Here is a 14,721-nt window from a genome sequence, read left to right on the forward strand (position 1 = left end):
GAGCTAGCAAGTGGAGTACCCCTGAAAAACCATGGTAGGGAATTGTGGAATGCAATACCAGCTAAGGTCCCTTTAGAGTCAGGAATGGGTGGCACTTAGAAGCCACTGTATAGGGCAGGGTTAAGGAGGGAGTGACATGATCAGCTTTTGTTTCTTTCTGACACTCAAGGACAGTGTCACAGGTGGGTGAGTTTGGAGCAGGGGGTCTGCTTTGGAGACACTGTGACTGGATCCAGAGTGAAGTTGGTACCATGAGGAGTCCAGAGTCCTGTGGGAAAACTAGACCCTGATACTGCAGCCAGTGGGTTGGGAGGCCAGGGCTTGGGAGCTGGGGAGCCTAGTAGAAAAGCAGGCTTACAGGAAGACACTGGGGAAGGGCTTGGTTAGAAGAGCTCCGTTTATTAAGGTAGCCCTCATAACAGGTGGTCAAGGAAATGGAGATTCTGTGCTGGGGAACTGGCTTTCATTTTACCTAATTTTAGTTCATTTAAATGTAAATGAACTAGGAGGAGCAGAGCAAGAGGAAACTATTTAGATTGTAGCGTATGAAAAGAATCTATGTTTAATAAAAGTGGGAAAAATTAAAAAATGTAAATGCTGCAGTTGCGCTTAGAACATTCCGTTTTGGTGTTCCCTTCCAGGGTGGTGAGGTTAGACACCTCCAAGTCATCTGAGTTGAGATGTTAAGTGGTCTGATGTCCCACTGGGCTTGGAGCAGGAGGTCATCCTTCCGGAGTTATCCTACTCTGCCACTGGCGTGCTGGGCGTCCCTGGGCAAGTGGTTTTACCTTTCTGATCTTCACTGCTCTCATCTATAAAACAGAAAACCTTATCCAATATTTATCTGCCTTGGGTGGTGGGTTTAAGATCAGAGCTAAAGAAAATAGGGAACTGGCCTAAGCCAGGCACTCAGAGGGTCCATGTGGGGTATTCTCCCTGCATCTGACTCCTGGTGATTTCCCCTGGAAAGTACCCAGGAATGACCTCAAGGACCTAGCTCTGATCTTTACCCAGTCTGACCTTGGGTGGGTCCATCCCCCTGTCTGACCTCAGGCTTCCCATGGTGATGATCAGGCCCTCCACTTGGGAGATCACAGATTTGCCAAGATTGCAAGAAGGGAGCAGGTGCCACAAGCTGGAATTCAGCCTGAATGGGCTTTGCCACGCCACCCACTGCCTTTTCAATAGGTCCGGCCGGGGCAGGACCCCAGTTTATAGAGGACCAGCGTGTGACCAGACCCTCTCAACTAGTCCTTACTCCCACCCCAGCTTCGCACTGACCTCAATCTTTCATTGTTTTTTAAATATGGGCAAGGCTTGCCGACTTCTGAACTGTTGGGAAAAACTAATGTTGTCTCATTAAAACTGCATTGTTCACTTGTAGTGAAAGGGGGCAGGCGGAGTGGGGGCCCATTAAACTTTTATACCTGACATGGAAAACTATTAAAGATTCATAATCGCAATAAAACTCCTTCATAGAATGGGACTGCTAACTGTGGTGACACTGTAATCGGTGGGGCCTCACTTGGGGCCCCAAAGTCCGCTTCCGTGGGTCCTCGGAGTTTGATAGAGCCCTAGATGATTCCTTTCAGTTCTGTGGAGCTCTGGGAAGGGTGAGGGACCAGAAGCAGGAAGCCTTGGGTCCTTTCCCTGCGTGTCCCAAGAGAACGATCCTGTCTCTCTCTCTCTGCTCAACACATGGATGGAGTTCTTGGCAAACTTCTTTCCCGACAACCTTTGTTGAGGAATCGCCGAGCCACTGCCACCCACCCCAGCTTCTTCTCGCGTCTCCTTTCTCAAGCCCTATCACCAGCGTGAATAGAGTCCCTACTGCGTGTATGTCGTGAAACCCAGGGTAGGCAGGGTACAAGGTGAAGGAAGGGCAGGCTGGCTTGTTTGTTTCCCTGTGACAGTGCCTTGTTGGTAGCCCAGCCCAGCCGGAAACTTGTCATGCTCCTGCCTCAGCTCCCAGGCACAGGTTATATCTGTGCTTCACTGTGTCTACCAGGTCTTTTTTCCTCCTCCTTCCTCTTTTTTGGAATTTCAAGTAAGAAGCTTTATGAGATGATTATCATTTAGAAAGCCCTTGAGAATGTTACTTTACCCCAGTGAACATTTTTCACAGTCTTAAAGAAAGTCAAGTCGCTGTTGATGACCATTCTTCTGTTGGAGTCCCTCCCTACACAGACACACAAGAAACACCCATTGTAGCTTCTGGCAATTAAAAGCTGGCAAATGTATAAAGGAGGTGGCGTGTGTGTGTGTGTGTGTGTGTGTGTGTGTGTGTGTGTGTGTGTGTGCGCGTGCATGCGAGTGTGTGTGTGTGTGTGTGTGTGTGTGTGTGTGTGTGTGTGTGTGGATAGACAAGAAACATTCTTGTGAGAGGCCCCTCGTAGTGTGTCTTATCATAAAGGAGGGGTCAATATTCAATCAAGGGACAGTGCAAGCTGGGGTACAAGGCCACATCTCCAGTCTTGTCACATTCTCTTCTGGGCAGAAGCGGAGATGTCTGTAAACTGAGATGGCAATGGGAACATCAGGGTGGTCAGTGCCGGAAGGTGGTCAGCGGATGTTGGAAGCAGAAGAGATGGGTATACATGGTGGGAGGGACTCTGAGGGATTGAATGGCAGGATTTAGCTGGTGAGTGAGTGATGAGGGCGTCTACATAAACAGGAATCTTCAGAAGTACAGCTAACACAAATTGAGTACTGATTGTATGTAGGGAGTTTCCTGTGCTCTCCATATGGCTATCATGTAAGTGTTTGTGGAACACCTAATATGTGCTGTTTGAAGTATGAGAGACACAGTATGGGCATGCTTACTCAGGAGTAGCAACTGATATTTTCTGAGTTTTCCAGAGGTGGTAACTGGGCAATGAGGTAACTCATATGCAGAGCAGGTAAATAGCAGAATCTGGATTTGGGATCAGACTCCGAGGCCCCCTTCAAAAATCATGTTCCCAGTGATCTGTTACACAGCAGTCCAGGTGGCCTGGTCACCAGGGTGTTGTTCTTATTTTGAGGGTAGAGGCATAGAACCATGGAATTATCTTTCTCAGGTCTTTTGGAGGCTGCATAAGCCACCCTGCTGCCTCTGAGGGCCACCTCCCTGGTGTTCCTGTGTGGGTCCCACATTGTAGGGTGTGAATCCTGCCCCCTGGTGGCCAAGTTCAGAGGGAAGCAGTGCCCTGTTCATGCCTGTGTTCCTCCCTTTCTCAGAGTGCTAGAGCATGAGCCTGCCCCTGGGTGGCCTGGAGGTGATAGAGCAGGTTTCTCTATGCCTTAAAATGAAGGGCTTTCCCACGGCCCAGCTCTCCTCCTCCATCACTAGTGCCAAAAAGGGTTACCATGGTGACCAATAAAATAAAGCTGCCTTCCCTCATCTATTCTTCCCCATCCTTCTGTCAGTGCCCACAGCAAGCCAGCCAATATTAGATGGTCTATCACGTTGCCCATGGACCAGGGTTGAGAGCGCCCTGCACTGGTTCCAGGGCTGGACTTTGCCATTGTTGCCATGTGTCCTCGCTGAGCCTCAGTTTCTCCATGGGTAGGAGACCCAAGGAAAGGTTCCGATGGTCACCTTGCTTATACACACAACATCTCACTCTGGGCTGGGAAGAAAGACTCACATCTCAGTGGACAGAGCTCATAGCTTTTCTTTGAGAGGGTGAGAATAATCTCCTCCAACTTCATGACACAAGCCAAAGCAAGAGGAAGCAATCGGAAGATGGAATTCTCCATTTCCCCCACCCCGAGTGACACACCTCCTTCAACAGAGCCACACCTCCTACTCCTTCCCAAATAGTTCCACTGACTGGAGACCACGCACTCAAACATGCACCTATGAGGCCCACTCTTGTTCAAACACCACACCTTCCTACAATGCGAGGGCCCAAGGGAGTAAAGGAACCTAGAGAGTAGAGTGACTTGGACCAGGTCAGATGCTGGGGAAGGCATCATGGAGGGCCCAACCCTAACCTTTCAAACATGGTAGTTTCCAGCTTAGCCCTGGAGGAAGAGGCCAAAAAGGGATGAGGGAATTGGGCTCACATGCCTCCATCTGGGTGACCTGTGTCCTACTCCAGCACCCTGCTAATCTCCAGCTGGATGGCAGGGAAGCCCTATCACCTCTGCCTACTCCCGCAGGCATAGGCTTATTCAGCAGGCCCGAGTCATGCTCAGCCAGTCAATCTGAGATTCCAACACATGGATACCCAGGGTGTGGTTGAGGCCTGCGCTGTCTTGGACCACTCACAGGCTCAGACTGTAGAAATGGTAGGCTCTGAATCCAAGCTAGGGGGGAGGACAGACATTCAGAACCACAATCAGCAGCCTGGTCCCTATAGGTGATTTGTAGCCTCTCTTGGACCTGCCAGGCCTAAGCTGTAAGCATCAGGAGGCCCATGGCCATAGGAGTTTCATGTAATCGAGGAGCGCCACTGAGAGGACTTGTGTGGTGTCCCCTGATATTGAGGCCATGCATTCATGATTCTAAGTATTTGCCACTTATCTGAAGCTCCCATTTAACAAGGTGACCTGTATTTTATCTGGCTTCTAGTCCAGCCTCATAGGCCTCATAGGCTTATTCTTTCCTGGCCATCTCCCGGTGGGATCCAGAGCCAGGCTCTCAGAAGCATGCCTGGACACAGCTGCTCTCCCAGACACAAGTTCCTTTAATTACACTGCAAGCCGTAATAAAGTGTGTGGAACGGAAGATTAAAAGTTGAAGTTGCAGAGGGACACTTACAAAAATGAGACTGGAATATAAGAGGTACAGCCTTGGCCGTGGCTCCCCCCGAGACAGAGACTCCAGAACAGTGCCATGACGTCTGGGGGTGCTGCCTGACAGGCTCCGGGCAAGTGACCGTGGAGGGAGGTCACTTTTCCCTCTACACAGTAAGGCTAGCGCATGAGCAGCTCTCCTGGGCTTCAGAGTAGGCCAAGAGAGGTGGGCCAAAGTAGAACTGACAAAATCCAAGTCATCATGAGAAAGCTGCACGTCGGAGCCCTTGCTGGCCACGCCCTAAGGCAGTGTGGGGTCTTGTCCCACATTCTTTATTGAGCTGTGTACGTTCTCAGATGCTCAGTCCTCTAACTAGGGAGGCCAGTGACAAGGGAGAGAGACTTGTCATTGTGGGTGGTACCCATGTTTGGTGGTGTATAGAGACAGGCCTGGACAGCTAGCCATTTGGAGGAGGACAATCCTGGACCAAGGCCCCAGTTCACATCCATCGGAGGAAAGCAGGAGGGAGGCAGGTTGTGGGGCTAGGTCATATGGCATAGATAGAGCAGGGACAGGACTTGAACCCGGGTCTGACGGTCTCTGAAGCCCTTTCCCACACGTTTACAGTCTCCTGCATGATGACTGTGGCCATTTGAATATAAACCCACAGAGATGAAATGTTGACTCAGGAGCCACCAGATGAGCAGGTGGGGACCCAGGAGAGAGGCCACCATGGGTGGAGTAAGGGGGAAGAGTGATTGAGACTTGCTGGAGAGCTAGCTGGAGAAATATGGGCAGAGTTGGTGGTTGGGTCAGAGTCAGGGTCCGACTGTTGTAGGCAGAGCTAAGGAAGGTGGCTTTGGGATAGGCCGGGTTGGAAGCCAAGCCATGTGGTCCCCTGGCAGCAACCGGCTGCAGAAATAGAAAGCAAATGGGCCTCGGGCCAGATTGACCCAGGTTTGCACCATGTAGCTCCCCTCACTAGTGCTGTGACCACAAACTGAGGGTGAGCATCCTGTTGTTTAACTTTTCCTGCGGAGAAATAAACAAATATCCCTTCTCCCTAGAAACGGCATCAATGGCAAACCAGAGAAGCAGTTCCTCCTCCAAGGTCTAGTCTAGTGAACCAGTGGGCTCCCTGACGTTACTTACAGTAGCGTAAATGACTCCGAGGCAGCCACATCACCTTTGAAAAGTGCACCCCCACAAGCAGCTCGGGCCATGGATGAGTCTGACTCTGCCACTATTGATAATGCAGGCTTAGACAGAGGGAAAGAAATCTAGCTGAAACTAGCCAGCAGGTGGGCTGGCCACCCTTCAGGTTACAGCAAGCCTGGTGTCACCTCCATGGACTTGAGAATGTCCTGAGAGAGAAGGAGGTCCAGTGCTCCCCATTGCACACTCCCGAAGCCTCTTCTGGCTTTGTTTCAGACTTGCTTTTATTGGGGAGCTAGTGGTTTTGTCTCTGTCTTTTTTAAAAGATTTATTTATTTATTATGTATACAGTATTCTGTCTGCATGTATTCCTACACCCCAAAAGAGGGAACCAGGTCTCATTAATGATTGTGAGCCACCATGTGGGTGCTGGGAATTGAACTCAGGTCCTCTGGAAGAGCTGCCGGTGCTCTTAACCTCTGAGCCATCTCTGCAGCCCTGTCTCTGTCTTTTTATCTTTTCATTTTAAACATGCTTGCTTGTCTATTGTTTTATATTACAAAATAAAACTGCCTGCTTGTCATAAGATTCTGAGCAGTATGTACTTCTTCAGTGAGAGGCTGGGTGTCTTAGTTATTGTGGTTTTTGGTTTTGGTGTTGTTTTTTGTTTTTTTGTTTTTTCTTTAATAAATTAAAGTGTTGCTGACATTCTAAAGTAACAAAAGAATGTAAGCTAGGGTTACTGTGATATTTTGTTATACTCTAATAAAACTTGCCTGAAGATCAGAGAACAGAGCCAGCCCCAGAGTTAGACATAGAGGTCAGGCAGTGGTGGCACACACCTTTAATCCTAGCACTTGGGAGGCAGAGAGCCATTTGGATCTCTGTGAGTTCAAAGCCGTCCTGGGTTACATGAAATTGATTCAGTCTAGGAGAGAAACAGAGCCAGACAGTGGTGGCACACACCTTTGATCCCAGCACTTGGGATCTCATGCTTCTGCTACCAGTATTTGGGAAGCACACACACCTTTAATCCCAGCACTAGGAAGGAAGTGAAATGGCTGGGCGGAGAAAGGCATATAAGGCATGAGGAGGCAGGAACTAGAGCCTTTCAGCTGAGGACTCCGAGGCTTTCAGTCACAGGATTTGTGGAGATAGGATCTTGCCTTCCATTCGGCCTGAGGATTCAGTAGTGGTAAAAAGTTTCTCTAGCGGCTTGTTCCTTTGTCTCTCTGATCTTTCAGCACTTACCCCAATATCTGGTTCTGGGTTTTTATTATAAGACCATTTAGGATTTGTGCAACAAGGGGTAGAGAGACGGCTCAGTGGTTAAGAGGACTTGCTGCTCTTGCAGAGGACCCAGGTTCAGTTCCCAGCTCTCATGTGTTGGCTCACAACCACCTGCAACTCCAGTTCTTGGGGATCTGACCCCCCTCTTCTGGCCTCTGTGGGCACCAGGCACACATGCATGCAGTGCACACACACACACACACACACACACACACACACACACACACACACACACACTTATATATTTACATAAAATAAGTAAATCTTTAAAAAAATGTGCTAGATAAGAAATCTCAACAACATAGACTCAGATATGCAAATAACAGGTGTCTACCTTCACTCCCCTCACCTCATTTTGCAGTGCATTCATCTGACCCAGGTCTCTGAACTGGCTTGCTTCTGATGGGGGGGACTTTGGGAAGGTCATAGTTGACTTAACTTTCAGAGCTGTCACTAGATAGGAAGTGTCCTTTCTAGTAACAGGAGCAGGGCTCGGGGCTGGCATTGGAAGCAAGTTGTCATTTCCTTCTTATGTGACCCCCAGGCATCCACATAGCCTCTCTGAACCTCAATGACCTCATCTCAGTCTGGCGAGAGGAGAGCTGGGACGAGGGCAGCCCATGTGATGGTGTTGGGTCTTGGCAGGTTGGGGACCAGATTCTGGAGGTGAATGGGCGGAGCTTTCTCAGCATCTTGCATGACGAGGCGGTGAAGCTGCTCAAGTCATCCCGGCACCTCATCCTGACGGTGAAGGACGTTGGAAGGCTGCCCCACGCACGTACCACCGTGGACCAGACCAAGTGGATTGCCAGTTCCCGGATTGGGGAAAGCGCCACCAATTCAGCAGGGTCTGGCCTCAGGCACAGGGTTCAGGGACCCTTGGGTGACTTTTGAGAATCAATGTTCCTCTCATTTTCCGCCACATGACTCTCAGCCTAGTGTCCCCACCCTGAGATCCATTCCACTCACGGCCATGAGCGTGGGCTCTTCACATTTCTCTGCTAGCCTCAATGTCCCCAGGGAAAGTTGAAGTGCAGGACTTAGGGCCCCCAGTTTCTGCCATCAAGCAAATCACCTAACTGTCTCTGGGTGCCTAGTGTTACATCTGAATGTAGGCTCTGCCCCCATCCCACACTGCTAGAGAGGACCCCAGGAGGTGCTTGGGATGAAATGAGTCTCAGAAGCCAAGCAGAGAGGCTGGGTGGGTATATGCCTGCTAGCAACGTAACCCGTGTCACCGACGGTCCCCACCAGACGTCTCCACCTGCTGGCTGGTGACTCTAGTCAGACACCCCCAACCACTTCTTATTTCTCCCCCTCATTCCCTTCCTTTCTCCAGTATAGTGTTACTTTTTTTTTTTTAATTAATTTCCAACATATTTTTAAAATCAGATTTCCTGTTTAAAAACTGGATTTCTGGTTATTTCTTAAAATTCTAAACTCTTGCAGCATAAGCCTTCTTTTTCTCATGAAAATATGAGCTAGAGCCAAGGGGTCCCTACAACTTGCTTCCGGTCCTGTTTCCCCACCCTCCCAGGGGATGAGATGGTTGACCTGGGTCACCTGCCAGAGGTCTTTCATTCTGCCACACCCATGCTTCCTGACTCTCCCTTGCTCCCATGCCAACCAGAGAACTCTGGGTCCCATCAGGACAGAAAGCACTCAGGAGACTACCTTGCATGGTGTGGCAATGCTAAACATGTTACTAACTGGGAAGGCCAAAAGCCACCTCTAGGTCTCGGGGGGTCACCTGCCCTTCAGCAGCTCCTAAGCAGTGACCATGATGCATGGGTATGTGGTTTCTCACATTATTGCTCTATTTGGGGATGGGAAGAATTTTTTTGAGACAGGGTCACATAGCCTAGGCTGGCTGGGAACTTGCTCTGTAGCTCAGTCTAGTCTTGATCCTCAGACCTTCCCATGTGCTGAGGTCATAGGCATGTGCCACCATGCCAGATACAAAGACTGGCTTTCCTGCTCCAGCTCAGCCTCTCCCTGTGTGCCCCTATTCCATGTGCTCACATGTGCTGAAGGGGCTTGTTTCTCTCCATAGGTTTCCAGGGGACCTCACAGAAGAAGGAACAAGCAAGGTAGGTGTCTTCATCTGTGGGACATCGTCAGCATCTTCCTCCTCTCCCCTCAGTTCCGGGCAGAGTACGCACAGGGGCTTGCACACTGTAGGGAGCTTCAGCCAGGCTGACCAACTGTCCCGATGCTCAGGGTGTGTGTGTGGGGGGGGGGGGGTCACACCCAGTGGAAGACTCACAAATAAAGACAGTGCAAGCATTCAAACAAGTATCCAAGTAGAAAACAGACTGGGAGCCATCGAGGCAAGGTGGGCATTAGGAAAGAGTAAGGGATGAGTCAGTAAACCTAGATGGACACTGAGCAGAGGGAGAGGGGTGAGCCATGCCAAGGCAAGAGCATGTGCCAGGGCCCTGGGACAGAGGAGGGTATGGGTTAGTGGAAGAATAGGAGAGAATGAGTGGGGTCTAGGAGCAGAGTGACAGGCAGGCTGACCTGTACTCACAGGGCTTGGGGCCATGGAAAGAGATGGGGGCAGTGAGCACTGTGTAGGCAGAGTCCACCACACCAAGTTTGTGTTCCCAAGATCATTTTAGATGCGCTTGGCAGGGTGACCGTGTGGGCCAAAGAACCTGAGGAGAGACTGGATGGTATCAACTGGTCAGTGATGAGGACTATTGGTGTAATCTGGAATGGGTTAGGGGTATAGATCGGAATTATAGTTTAGAAATGCAGGGACTCTTATCACCACAGCTAACTAAGAGAGATAGTAAAGCCCAGAGGATCACATAGTGTGTGAACAGATAGGCACAAGGATACACACGAGCCAAATATGAAAGTGCCCCATGAGTGCTTTGTGACCAGAGATGACCATACAGTGCCATCACCCCAGGGTTGGGTGGAGAGGTTCCCATGTATATGGAGATAGATCATCAAAGGACCTCTAGAAGCCGCAGCATCCCTCCACAGTATTGCTACTGGCTCTACCAGGTCCTCTGGATCCCGAGCAGCCTAGAGTCCCCTGTGTCCTTCTGTCTTTTCAGCCAGGATTTTACAAGGGCCCCGCTGGCTCCCAGGTGACCCTGAGCAGCCTGGGGAATCAGACACGCGCACTTCTGGATGACCAAGCCCGGCACCTGCTGACAGAGCAGGAGCGTGCCACCATGATGTACTACCTGGACCAGTACCGTGGTGGTGCCATCTCTGTGGAGGCCCTGGTCATGGCACTGTTTGAATTGCTCAACACACACGCCAAGGTGACTTTGTGCCTTCTGCCCCGACCCTGTCACCAAGGACCTCAGCTCAACTGAACCCTGGGTAGATACAGGGGGCCATGGCGGGATAGGATTGAGAGGCCACTCTGGATGGAAAGGATGGCCAAAGGCTTTGTGGCATGAATATGGTAGTACCTTCTGGGACTTTGTCACCTGTGTGTGCTGAGAAGGAAGAGTGGCAGAGAAGAAGGAGTCAGGTGATGCTGGGCCTGGTGTTTGAGGAAGGACATGTGGATGCTGGAGAGCCACATGGGGTTAAGGAGGGGAGAGCAGACTCGCATGCAGCTCACTTGTGAGTAGAGGTCCCAGTCTCACATGCTGATGGAGTTCTCTCCTGAGCGTCTGAGCATCCCCTTTGTCCCACCCTCCCCTGCAGTTCTCTCTCCTGTCTGAAGTGAGGAGCACCATCTCACCCCAAGACCTGGACTGCTTTGACCACCTGGTGCTGAGGCGGGAGATAGAGTCCATGAAGGCGCGGCAGCCCCCAGGCCCTGGTGCCGGAGACACCTACTCCATGGTGTCCTACAGTGACACGGGATCATCCACAGGCAGCCACGGCACCTCCACGACGGTCAGCTCAGCCAGGGTGAGCTGCCCCTGCCCTACCCCTGGTGAGAAGGTCGGGGTGCCGTGAAGATGTTAGCTTTCCCTCACTGAGCCTCGGCCTCCTCATCTGTAAGAGCCCGGCTATGGTGGAGTACCTGCTGTGTGCCGGACACGGGGACAGTGGACACATAAGAAAGACATGCCTTCTGTGGCTCTCAGTCTGGGAATCCTAAGGAAAAGTTCTGTTTTGTTTTGTTCTTTTTTAAGTGACAGGGGCCAACAAAATGTCTCAGAGGGTAAAGGTGCTTGCCACCAAACCAATTCAGGCCCTGGGACTCGTATGGTGGAGAGAGAGAACTGACTCCTCCACATTGTCCTCTGATTTCCACCTGTGCATTACCTGCAACTCTACATCCAGAGGGTCTGATGCCCTCTTTTGACCTCTGGAGGCACCTGCACACATGTGTGCAGACACACACACACGCATGCACACACACACACACACACACACACACACACACACACACACACACACGGTGAAAATGTACCAAATTGTAAAGGATAATTAGACAAAACAAAAACTATATAATTGCGGTTCACAGGAAGATCAAATGGGGAAGGCATGGTGTTCAGCTTAGGGTCAGTGCTTAACACAGTAGCTGTCAGGGTGGTTTGGACTGTGGTTCTGGGTTTCACAAGAGGCCACCTGCTGTCTGTGGAGCCCCAAGCCTGGCTTGGCTTTTCCTGCCAACTCAGCAGCTCCCAGAACAGCATCTAATCCATCCTGGAATGTGGTTCTGCTCCCAAGATTTTCAAGGGCAAAAGCCTTGGTTTTGTTTGCTTTTTCTGTCGTTGTTGTTTTGTTTTGTATTTTTGTCTTTGTTTTTCCTTTTGTTTTGAGACCTATGCAGCCCTGGCTGGCCTGGAGCTTGCTCTGTAGACCACGCTGGCCTCACACTCACAGAGATCGACCTGCCTCTGCCTCCCGAGTGCTGAGAGTAAAGACGTGCGCTACCACGCCCAACAACAAATGCCATGTTTCTTATCTTAGGGGACAGCCATGTAGCCTACGGGAGGGAGAGCCAGGTGGGTGGGCTCGGGGTCCGGAGCTGGTATTGCCATCCTCGGAAAGGGAGTGAAGTCATGGTGGCTCTGAAGCCAGAACTCAGTAAGTTCAATGGCAGGGTGGCCTGCAGGAGGGATGAGCTACTTGTGGCTGTCTGGTGACCCCACAGGGCAGCCTTCACTCCTACAGATCCTGGCTCCTCACATGGCTTTTCTTTAACACTCGAGCCCTGGGGTCTGGAGGACCTCTAACCCCATCCCTGTCATCTTCAAGGGCCCTGTCCTTTCCTGCGATGACCCCAGAGATTGCCATGCCTCCCTCCGGGGCTCTGGGTGGGCCAGCGACTATTTTCCCAGTCCCTGGAAGGGCAGGTCATTTCCAGAGCTAGACAGAAGCCCTGCCCCCGGACTGCCAGGTTTCCTGCAACCACAGGCCATGAAGCACCTCATGATGAGGTAATTTCAGGCTATGGGCCCTGGTCTGCAGTCTACTTTTCTCTGAGTCTGGCTCTTATGACCTTGGCCTTGAAATGTCCGTGTGGAGCTCCAAGAGCCACTAAGCACAGCTCTAAACGCAGGGAGTCACGTACCGGCTGCAGCCCTTGGATAGGCAGGACCAGAGTGCCACAGCGAGAGTGTCTTCTGGTCTAGGAGGCAGCAAATCTGGGCTTAAGTTCTAGTTTCCTTGTGCCTCAGTCTCTCCATGTATAAACTGCATAAGGTCCTGCTAGCTCTGGCTGCAGGAGCCTGAGGTCCTGAGAACGTAGCAGGCTGTAGGACAAGAGGAGCCAAGAGGCCACTGTGCCAGGATGGAGCTCTGCAGAGTAGCAACGGCCTTCCCATCACTGCCTTTCCTCAGGTTAGCTGAGAACAGCACCAGCAAGGACCCAGGGCACAGGGCACACCCTGGGCACAGCAGATCGCACGTCAAGAGTGGTTCTGCACAAGAAGCTTTGGGGCAGATGGGAGAGTACCCCAAAGTCCCTTCACACAGTTCCTAAAATGGGGACCACTCGGAATCCGTGACCAATCAGGGTGCCCAGGACACACACACTCCCCCAGGCAGGGAGGAGAGGAGCTCCTGGGGTGGAGCCTAAGAGATCCATGCAAGTAGGGAAGTCCCCTTTACCTCTCTATCCCTCAGTTTCCTCCCTTGTAGGGGAATTGTTATGCCAAATCCTCAACTTGTAGGGAGAACAGAAAAAGAAAGCAGTCTTAGGCCCAAGATGAGTACTTGGGTCCGTGGAATGAAGCCACAGCCCTCGGGGCAGATGAAGCCTTGCTTCTGCCTGCTGCCCTTTCTGCCTGGGCAACCCCCTTAGAGATGTGCTCACTGGGCCTGTACGTACTCAAAGGCTCTGGAAGGCGCTGGGCTGAGGACTGCTGCCCCTCCCTTTTGCCTGTTCCCAGGGACTCCCCCGGGCTATATTTGAGGCTCAGTTCTAAGTCTGCAGCAGCAGGTCCCTGGGGACCCAGCCTGCTGGATCAAAGTCTCCAAGCAGATTCCCCCTGAATCACTGCTGTCCTCAGCAGGTGTGACCTGGGACACACTGCTCCCTTCCAACCTGCTTTTCCATCTGTGACTGCTGGCACCAAGCCTGCTCCAAGTTGCTGACCTCTGGAGATCCCTGAGAAGGATAGGGTCGGCTCCCCAGAGCAGCAGGGCCTTTCAGCTTCCTCTGAGGCCCCTGCTGTTCCCCTCAGTAGGTGTGTGTGGGGAAGGTGGTGGCTATGCTGAAGCCTATTGATCCCCTGACATTCATTTCATGTATTTTTCTTTTTGCCTTTTGCCCATCCACCCTCCCTAGGAGCGGCTGCTGTGGCTTATAGACCTGATGGAGGTACCGTCCTTCTGCAGGGGTCGGGGGCTGGGAGTCCCATAGGCAGGGCAGAGGTGGGGGCCGAGCCCTTCGTGCCGCCCCGAACTCTGCACTTGTCCCTTCTGGGGACCCAATGTTTTCGCTACCCTTTCTCCTGGTCACCACCCCATGAGTGGCCTCAGGCTCTGGAGAATGACTTCTCTTCAAATCCTGGCTTAGCCCTGTGACTTGCTGTGTGACCTCAAGAAGTAGTTCTGCCTCTCTGAGTTTTAGGATCCTTAAAAGGAGGGTGATCACTCTGTGCTATGCAGTGGAGAGCATGACCAGCCTTTGTATGTCATGGCCTCTGCCTATCTGCAATGTTCTCCTTCCCATTCCTCATGGCCTGTCCCCATAGCTTGGGTGGCAGATCTTACGGGAAGCCTTCCCTGACCCCTTTGACAGGATCACTTCCAGATCTTGCCTCTCTGTACTTTCGTGAACAGGAGAGATGTGGTCAGTTATCTTTACATGCTCACCAGTGGTTGAGGGAAGTGACCATATCTGGGGGCACTGCAGGGTCCCTGGAGTTTAACACACAACTCAGCCCATGTGAATGCTGGAGCCTTTCCTGTTAATAACAGCTGGAACTTGTGGGGTGCTCTCTAAGGCCTGGTCCAAGCATTTCTCAAGCATATCTCCTGTGGCCTTCCTAGTGGCCACGAGCACTAAGATCCTCCTGTTACGGAGAAGCTCAGAGAGAGGGAGCAGCTTACCTCAGGTCACACAGCTTGCTGGACCGAGTCCCTGGCCTGCTTGCCTCTGTGTGGTGTTGTGAGCCCTG

At 51.5% G+C, this 14,721-nt stretch overlaps 1 protein-coding gene across 6 annotated transcripts in view; it reads left to right on the top strand.

Annotated features, from left to right (window-relative positions):
• Whrn (whirlin) overlaps positions 1-14,721 on the top strand; it is an 86,600-nt gene that overhangs the window by 56,516 nt on the left and 15,363 nt on the right. For 2 of the 6 annotated variants that reach the window (XM_052716380.1, XM_052716381.1), the window contains exons 4-8: positions 7,814-8,016; positions 9,222-9,258; positions 10,237-10,449; positions 10,844-11,053; positions 13,887-13,919. In XM_052716380.1, coding sequence (XP_052572340.1) covers positions 7,814-8,016; positions 9,222-9,258; positions 10,237-10,449; positions 10,844-11,053; positions 13,887-13,919 — 696 coding nt within the window. Of the gene's footprint in view, positions 1-7,712; positions 8,017-9,221; positions 9,259-10,236; positions 10,450-10,843; positions 11,054-13,886; positions 13,920-14,721 lie in introns of those variants that run through there. The other 4 variants (XM_052716382.1, XM_052716383.1, XM_052716384.1 and 1 more) reach the window with 3 other exon arrangements.

The sequence above is a fragment of the Peromyscus californicus genome, unplaced genomic scaffold, assembly GCF_007827085.1.
Source record: "Peromyscus californicus insignis strain IS unplaced genomic scaffold, ASM782708v3 Scaffold_5__1_contigs__length_169319896, whole genome shotgun sequence".
Lineage (NCBI taxonomy): Eukaryota > Metazoa > Chordata > Mammalia > Rodentia > Cricetidae > Peromyscus > Peromyscus californicus.